The sequence below is a fragment of the Humulus lupulus genome, chromosome 2, assembly GCF_963169125.1.
Source record: "Humulus lupulus chromosome 2, drHumLupu1.1, whole genome shotgun sequence".
NCBI lineage: Eukaryota > Viridiplantae > Streptophyta > Magnoliopsida > Rosales > Cannabaceae > Humulus > Humulus lupulus.
This window is the reverse complement of record NC_084794.1, coordinates 46,731,572-46,741,126: the sequence shown is the minus strand read 5'-3', so window position 1 is coordinate 46,741,126 and position 9,555 is coordinate 46,731,572. Positions and strand designations below refer to the sequence as shown.

Genomic DNA, 9,555 nt, shown 5'->3' with positions numbered 1-9,555 from the left:
CAACCATATTGAATAAATATATATATATATATATATTAATAACAATCACTAAACACTAATTAAATTGTTCATCGTAAACAAATAGTTCACTCCATGCTTTGTGTTTCATCACAACCAGTTAGCCTTTTTTTAAAAAAATATATTGCAATCATATAAGAACACAGAAGAAGTTTAATACTTGTTTGTTGAAATTCATTGTTCTATATTATATATAATAATGGCTGTAGTCTCATTGGTTATTTGGTATGTATAATTATTCAATAAAACTAAAATTAATAAAGGCGAAACTCAATGAGAGCCTAATGCAATAAGTATCTTTGTTGGTGATTTTTTTTCCTATCAAAATTACTTCTAGCTCTGTAAAACGAAGGTAATCAATAGACAACTCCTCTGTCACTTGAATAATTTAGCTAACAGCTAGTCTGTTTCCCTGTTCATCTATCTCCCTAGCTAGCTTTCACAAAATAGTGGATCACCATAATGCATGAAAATAAGGGAGTCAAAGTAAGTTAAAAAATGACGTTATATATGTCTAGATATATTATTTTTCATACACCAGTCATTTTACATAGGAATATATATATATATATATATATATGAAAGTACGTATATCTTTTCAGGTGAAATATAAAATTAATTGTATGACTTCCATTTTATATATACATCACTATATATATATATATATATCTTCATTTCAGTGTGTTTATGAAAGTGTAATACACATCATCATGAAAGACAAGTGTACTCGTTGTTGGTTGCGTGTTCACAGGTCACAACTTACAACTTCAATATGGTCATAAGTATTAGTGAAATTATCTAGAAAGATGCTAATAATATTTGATGCCTTAAATAATTCCAAATTTCTTAAAAATGAGTAGTATGCCTAGTACTATAAATATATTATACATTGTCGTATAAAAAATATTTGAATTATTGTTCACTCCATAAAATTTCCCTATATATGAAAGAAATTTAGACACAAAACACACAATAGAGTACTAATTAATCTTCTTCCTTAATTTGGCTCACAATATGCTTATACAAATAAATAATAAGCTTTTAGGTTTAAATCATTCAGTGATCATACCATTCATGTTAGATACATAATCTTTATAAATATATATCACATAATTTTTGAACTGATTTGTAAGTTGAATCGTTCAGTTAAAATTTTAGAGTAGAGAGTTGAACAAAAATGAGATATTTCAATCATTTTGGATTAGATATATAATCACCTACTATTATTATTACTTCCAGTTTATAAATTAGATCAATCGATCGATTTAGCTTTTCATTTTAGAGTGAACAATCTGAGTACAAAGGATAAGTGGCAATTACTAATGTAGTTTATAGGGAATAATTATACTAATACATGTGACAGACTTGTTCATGTTATTTAATACCAATAGTTTAATTTCAGGAGCATGTGAAATATTATGTATGTAGAGAGATATTGTTTTGAGTCTCAGCACTATATATAATCTATTAATTCGATAATAATACGCCTCTTTTCTATTTCTTAATTTTGTACTGATAAAACAACAGCAAAAATCCATGTCTTGGAAGGAAGCCGAGAAGCGATCATCTGCAAAGCAATTTGGTAAGAAGGGTATATTCTCTTTACGCTAATTAATACTCAAGTAGTATTGGAAGTAAAATTACTACTCTCTTTTTTTCCCCTTTTTTTGTCAAATTGGATGGACATATATATTGGTTATATGATGAAGAATATGTAACTACTAATTAGTTTTAATAGGATTTGCTTTTGTGTGTACTAATTGATTAATATGTATATAATGCAATATTTTGAATTAGTTCTGAGAAAAAAAAACTACATATATATCAGAGGGTATATGTTTTAGTCAGTGTTCAACGAAAATTTTCATGGTTGATCAAGTTTAATATTTGAAGGTATGAATTATCATTCAAAGTTTAAGTTTATTTATAAATTATATTACATGGAGACTATATATTAATTCAATGCATGTGCTTTTGTATTGATTGCTGCTATACATATAAATATTAAAGCAAATTTTTACTAATAATTTGCCTTTTTGTTAATAAAAAGTGGATCGTGTGTGTTTAATTGATTGATGTTTTGACATGTGCAATATATGGATTATTTCTTCGGTGCAGATATTTTTCGGAACACAATGGCTTAAGCAAGAGCACATCTGTCCTTGCATAATTTTCCTGGTATTTAAAGTTTTATTACTTAATAAGAGAAAATTTTATCTGCTATAAAATCTTTTCATGAATCAAATATATATATATATATATATATATTTCAAATTAGTAGACACATAACTCCATACATAAATATATCTATACATATAGAGTAACTAATGCATGCATTTATATACTTTTCATAATTTGCTGCATTATGTGTATATAATCATTTCCTTTTGCCTCCGACTGTCTTTTTTCATTTTATGGCCAACTCAAGTCTCGAGGTTCATGCTTATGACACACACACAGTACATATGTAAAACCAAGTAAATATTATTTAGAAAAAAAAAAACACAAAATGGAGGGGAGAGGGAGCAATAAAAACCAGAGAAATGAAATCCATTCAGGTCCAAAAATATACTATAGGTCAAACATATATATCAGCATCATTCAAAAGCAATAGCTACTAAAAATAACTTATTGTTGGATAGAAACTTAATTAAAAAGTAAAAAAAAAGCTCGAAAACATATAATAAGAGAGTGATAGCTTACATCTCCAACGCGCTAGCTAACTTATTAGAATAGTACCGGAAGATCAGTAGATCAAACTAGTAGACAACGTAGAACAATATCCATCCTATAGCTAGGGACAGCTTCATCCAGGAATCGTAGTAGTAGTTGCTCTTTTCCAACTTTCTGTAAAATTTAAGAGCACACTCGTTAATTATGATCAACAAGCAAAAGGGACCAAAGTAAAACCAATAATTGAAAAAAACAGTATCATCACTATATACCATTAATAGTCCATATTAAGACAAATTTGAATCACGTAATGGGTACGCGAAAGCCAACAGGGCGTCCAGACGCATGAATTGTAGTAGTAGTGGTAGTAGCAGTAGCAGTGCCATTCATGTCCCAATTTTGAGGTAACAAGGTGATCATAGGGGAATAGTTAATGTCACTCGAGTTGCTTTCACCTTTGGAGATCCCACATAAGTGTTCTTCTTCATGATGATGATGATGATGATGATGGTGATGATGGTGATCGTAAGTACTAGAACTAGTGGGAGTCGAATTCATAGGACCAGGAAATAGCTTCAACTTGGACCATTTGATCACAGCAGATGACTCATTCCGATCATGGTGATCATCATCAAGCCCAAGAGAAGGGCCCGTTTCCGAGATGAAGTTGGGGGATCTGAACTGGTTCAAGATCTGAGATGAGCTGATCAAACAAGGAGTAGCACTAGTACTGCTACTAGTAGTAGCAGTCGCAGTAGTACTCCTCATGGTAGTGTTATTAGTGCAGTGGTGATTATAATAGTACCTTTTCTCTTTAGTCCTTGCTCTTGCTCTAGCTCTCGCCATTGCCCTCGAGTCCTTAGCCGCCACAAGACCACTACTACTACTGCTACTCAACATCAACTTCTCCAGATCAATATTCTGCGAAGAAACCAATAATTTTTCTTTATCTCTTGCTTTAACTCCTATGACTAAGTGATCATTATCATCTTCATCACCATCATGAGGAGTACTTAAATGGTCAACAGCTTCGTTGACTTCCGAGACAGCAGCCTCTTCGCACTCGGAAGTAGTTGAAGACAAACTTATCTTACTCGATCTACAGTTGCTGTGTTTCGACCTCGACACTTCTTTGATGGCTTTCTTGGACTTGGTGAGAAGCCATTCGAGGGTCTTGCTCGCTTTGTCAAACCCTAACATGTCATGGAGGTCGAAGAACTCCCGAGCAATCTCGATGGAGAGTCTCACCCTCCGATCTCTGAGACCCTGAGCCGTGTAAATCTTGCTGTGCCGATCTTTCTTGCTGGCTTTTTGGAGAACGAAATTCTGGCCCAACCCATTAAGATTAAAGCCACTACCACTACTAGTATGGCTCTCTTGACCTTTATTAATGGTCATAGTAGAAGGCGTAGTAGTAATAGTGGTGGTGGTGGTAGTAGTATTGGGAGAGTTGGAAGCTCCCAAATTGATTAGAGTTTCTGGGATTAATATTTGAGGAATAATACTACTACTATTATTATTATTATTACTATTACTGGAGAAGAAAAAAGGATGAGTTGAAAGTGGGATTTGATGATCGAAATGTTGGTTTTGGTAAAGGAAAATATTGTTATCAACACATGATGAGTTTGGTTCTTGGTTTACTATTGGAGGAGGATGAAGAGGAGGTGGTGGAAGCGATGGTGGTGGATAAGATGATGAGGGAAAGTGGTACGGTGGAAAAGGACTGTTGGTGGAAGAGAACATACTTTCTTTTCTTTCCTTTCCTTCCTTTTCTTTTCCTTTCTTTTCTTTTTCTTTTTTTTTTTTCCTTTTTTTTTTCTTTTTGGAAATGAAATTAATATAGACAACTTCTCATCACAAAGAAAGCAACAACCTAATTGGTAAGCCCATTATATATATGATCTTCCATTGATATTCTTCTCAAGATTTTTTTTTCCATTATATAATTCGGATTCATTTTGTATCCGAAAGTGGGGACTCAAAAAGCTGAAAACATTTTTGTCTATACGAGGGAGAGTGAGAGGTGAGGAGAGGAGGCTACTATCTACCTAATTATTGTTATTATTATCTCAGTATAAAAATAAATACATTTTTGTCTATATTTATCAGAAGTGAGTTGGATTGGATAATTACTTTGTGACAGGAAGAGAGTTTGACTCTCTGAACTACTACATTGGGATTAGTACCACTAAGAGTCCTCAAAATATGTTTAATTAATTTTAATTGTCTCTAACCAAAATAATTAGAGGAAAATAATCTCTTCTCAACACACCTTAATATATGTTAAATTCTTAGGGCTCAGTGGTTACGTACAGCTCCTTATGCATAAACATATACATAAATAAAGATATGTACGTATATGTATAAAGTAAAAGAACCCCACATGTATGTGGGTTTGTGCCAGCAGAAAATTAATTAATATAAATTTAACTGTTGTCAGTGTAATCAAAACGAGGGTTTCATGGCTAATATTACAATTAAAAAGAGAGAAGCCAGGGAGGGATTGATGGGAATCATTTCAAATCTGAGCGTCGTTCACTTTTGTAAGCAATACACTACTCAGCTCAGGCAGAGGTAAAAAGCTAGGAGAATCCTTTCAACCTTTTGGACCTGTTAATCTTCACACATCATGAATGAGAGAGAGAGAGAGAGAGAGAGAGAGAGGGGTAGTAGTGTCTCTAGGGTTCAATGGGTTATGGGGAATTTTTTTTGTTTTATTTTTTAAGTGGAGAATAGTATAAGACTGAATAGCTAGCATTTAGGTTGTGCCAAAGGCCGTGTGCATCATGTGCGTGGGTGGGAAAATGGAGGGCAATTTTTTTTTATTTTTTTTTAAAAAAATAAATAAAGGAGAAGAAGAAGAAGAAGAGAAGAGAAGAATAATTATAATAATAAACTGATTACATATATAGGTTACAATTCAAACTTGCACGTGACTCAGTCTAATTAAGCAGAACATGTATCTGCAAATTATATTCCAAACTTTGTTATTAGCACTTAAAAGAAATAATTCAGTGAAAATAATAAAAATACGCATAATGAGATAGGAGTTAGAGAATGCTTTGACTGGCCCCATTAACTCATATAGACAAAATAAATTATATAATATATATAGGGATATATATGTCACTTTCATCATAAAGAACTGGTTTTCGGCATATATAAGTGAGACCTGCAAATAACTTTGCAGGGCTCAGAAAGGGAGAAAAAAGCTCCGGGGAAAAAGGTTTCTACTCTTCCACACATGTGAGTAGTAATTAGTAGTAAGAAGTAAGAACCAGTCAAATGGTTCTTGTAATTTAATTATTAGTATTGAGATTACATGTATGTATATATATATATATATGTTTATTATCTTCTAAAATTTTTATATGCATAAAGAAAATTTAGTCAAGTAAGCATAACGAGCTAGATAATAACTTTCTTTATTTAGTGAATGTTCGATGATATAATATGGTCTTGAGAATTTGCCAAATATGAACAAGCGCTCGTGATACTGATAATTAAGCACGTATAACGATAGAGTAAAAGATATAGCTGTACCTAAATTAGTATATCATAAATGTCATATGAGCTGATCTTTCTCTTTGAGTAGCCAGCCATGCCCCTTTGGTTGTCAAATTTAATTTTGTTATTAATTGAATACTTCTTACGTCCACACGTTTTCACTTTAATTAATGATTGTACTTCAGTATCTCAGGGAATAGTATTGAGAGAGGTAGAGCAAATTTGCCATTTTTTTTTTGTTTTTTTTGTTTTTTTTTTGGATATTTGCTTCAATAATGCTTATGTAGTTAAGTTTGTTGCACTTAAATACTTATGTAAAAAGTTTGGCGGCAATAATGTCTACTGTTAATGTTTTGGTGCAGCCTTTGGTCCCTGAGCTGTTAGGAGTATACATGATACACGTGGCACAATCCGATTGGGTTAAATTATTAAATTTTAAAAAAATAAAAATATATATTTATGTTTTCTAATCTAAAACAAAAAAACTAACCACTAACAAAAAGTTAATTTTTTAATATCTTAATAACATTTCTAAAACTAATCTAAAACAAAAAAATCTAAAAATATTAAATTTAGTTGACATGTTTATTGGAGGAGTTTGAGAGAAATCAGTCAAACCCAATCAAATGGATAACCTTTTTATTTCATTTTCTTTTTTCTCCCGATGGGTAAAAGTAGGGGTGGCAATTCGTGTAAACGTGTCAGATTCGTGTCGACACGATTATGACACGACACGATTAAGGTCGACACGAACACGACACGATTATTAAACGTGTCAAAAATATGAACACGAACACGACACGATTATTAAACGGGTCAACACGACACGAACACGATAACACGATTATGACACGATTAATCATAATTATACGAAAAAAATCAGAAAACCTATGTAAAGTATTCGTGTTATCGTGTCTGACACGATTATGACACGACACGATTAAGGTAAACACGAACACGACACGATTATTAAATGTGTCAAAAACTCAAACACGAACACGACACGATTATTAAACGTGTCGTGTTCGTGTTTACTTTAATCGTGTCGTGTCGTGTCGTGTCATCGTGTCGTGACCCAAATTGCCACCCCTAGGTAAAAGTGGGCTTCTTCATCTTCTTCAACTGCTTCGTCTTCATGTTCTTCAGCAGGCCACCATTGGAGGAGGACGAGATATCAAATCAAGGGACAACCTTGGTTGCAGTTGGATCTGCGTGTGTCGGTGATGAAGCTAGGGACGAACTTGATTGAAGCTTGTGGCTGGATCTGCGTGCACTTGGGAGGAAAAGCTTCGACAGAGAACGTGCTTCAGATCTGCGTGCACTGAAGACGAAGGACTTCGACGGGATTGAGCGTGGGGTCGTGGGAGGAAGGGTTTGAAGGGGGTCGTGTGCGAGATCTGCGTGAGCTGGGGAGAAGGAGTCGATGGTGGAGCTGGTTTAACAAGGTAGAAGGCTTCATTTTCTATCAAGATATGCAACCTTCCAGATCTGATTTTTCTTTATTTGAAATTGTTTGAATCTGTTACTTGTCATTTGTTTTTGTGAGTTTTGAAGGCTTCTTAGAAAATTGTAGATTGAAAATTGTTCTTGTATAAATTTGGGTATTTTAGACATTGAATAACAATAGATGTACATGGATTGGTCTCAAAGATTGTCGTTCACGATGTCCCAGATCGTGAAATCTGATTGTTAGTGCCGACTGTAAAGGTGTGGGTGCAAATATAGTGATTATCGACTACAAATCGTGGTCTAGGTTTTGTGGCTTTGATCTTTGCTTAGGAGCTTTGTGACCCAGATTTGTAATTAGTTTACATTGTTATTAGAATTGGGACATATTCTGGGTAAAGAATTTTTAGATTTTTTTTGTTTTAGATTAGTTTTAGAAATGTTATTAAGATATTAAAAAAAATCAGTTTTTGTTAGTGGTTAGTTTTTTTTTGTTTTAGATTAGAAAACACAAATATATATTTTTAAATTTAATAATTTAACCCAATTGGGTTGTGCCACGTGTACCATGTATATCCCTAACGGCTCAAGAACCAATGACTGCACCAAAATATTAACAGTAGGTTTTATTGTCGCCAAAATTTTTACATAAGCATTTAAGTGCAACAAACTTAATTACATAGGCATTATTGCAGCAAATATCCATTTTTTTTTCAGCACATTAGCAAAAAAAACAAAAACCAATGCGCATGATATATTGTAATAAAAATCCATAATATGTTAGGCTTATAATATGTTAGGCTTCTTTACACTATCAGTAAGGCGTAGTGATGCATCTTTGTCACCGCCCCATTCTTGCTTATTCCTCGTCAGGGATGGGGTGGGGAATCCCCTATCGAGGCCGAGAATCTCATGGGAAACTCATTTTTTTTAAAATCATTTTTAAATTAATAAATTTTAAAATAAAAAAGTAAAGTATATATAAATTAAAATATTGCACAATTTTATGATTTAAAATATACTACAATAACACATAAAGAAATATATAAAATACATATAAAATATTACAAAAATATATAATAATTTAAACAGGTCCATTGAGGTGGGGAGTGTCATCCCCGCTCCTGCCCCCATTTGATATTCGGGGATTGAAAATTATCTTCATCCCCACCCCGTTCTCTATTTAGACGTGGATTCCCTACCCCATTAGGGGCGCGTCCCCGCGGGGTTTTGTCCCCATAGGAAAAATATGCATCCTTAGTAGGACGATCTTGCTTTTCGCACGTAAATAAATTATAACTCATGTTTTTGTATGACAGTATTCATTGTAGTCATAACATATCTTTTACGAATTTTTGGAAAATTCTAAATAATTTACGATTATATATGTGAAAAATAATTATTTGAACTATAATTTCAGCATAATAAATTATCCAAAATTTCTAAATTTTGTACAGAAGACTTACTATGATTATAATATACATTGTTATTAAAAAATATATAATTATAACTAATTGAGACATACCTAAACTAGGGACACATCCTACCAATAGGATAAAAAAATGCACCTTAATCTATACTCCTTATATTATAACCCTTTTTTTTTAATAATCAAGGATATAGGTAATATATGCATAATTACAATTTGATGGGTGTCAGACTGGCATTATAGGTAGTAAAAATATAGGTGACATTAGATCTCACACTGTTTTTTTATCCATTTGGTGCATATATATGCACACTAATGATAAAATTACTAATTATATTAGAAAAAAAATATCACCACTGGATTTGAATATGCGGAAAACAAGAAAATGTTAGTTAAGAAAGTATAGGAAATATATGTGTTTCAAAATGAATATTGTACGGCAGTTTGTGAAGAAACATAAAAGAAGGAAAGGAATACGA

General features: G+C 32.6%; 1 protein-coding gene across 1 annotated transcript; it reads right to left on the bottom strand.

Annotated features, from left to right (window-relative positions):
* Nucleotides 1–2,547: 2,547 nt before the first annotated feature.
* LOC133817754 (transcription factor TCP18-like) lies at nucleotides 2,548–4,668 on the bottom strand. The gene is made up of 2 exons (XM_062250352.1): nucleotides 2,964–4,668; nucleotides 2,548–2,865 (listed from the first exon to the last, which is right to left on the bottom strand). The coding sequence occupies exon 1, from the start codon at nucleotides 4,435–4,437 to the stop codon at nucleotides 2,995–2,997; it is 1,443 nt and encodes a 480-aa protein (XP_062106336.1). The 5' UTR covers nucleotides 4,438–4,668; the 3' UTR covers nucleotides 2,548–2,865; nucleotides 2,964–2,994.
* Nucleotides 4,669–9,555: the final 4,887 nt, after the last annotated feature.

Coding starts and splice junctions, on each gene's coding strand:
- LOC133817754 (XM_062250352.1), bottom strand. CDS start 4,437: ATGTTCTCTTCCACCAACAGTCCTTTTCCACCGTACCACTTTCCCTCA.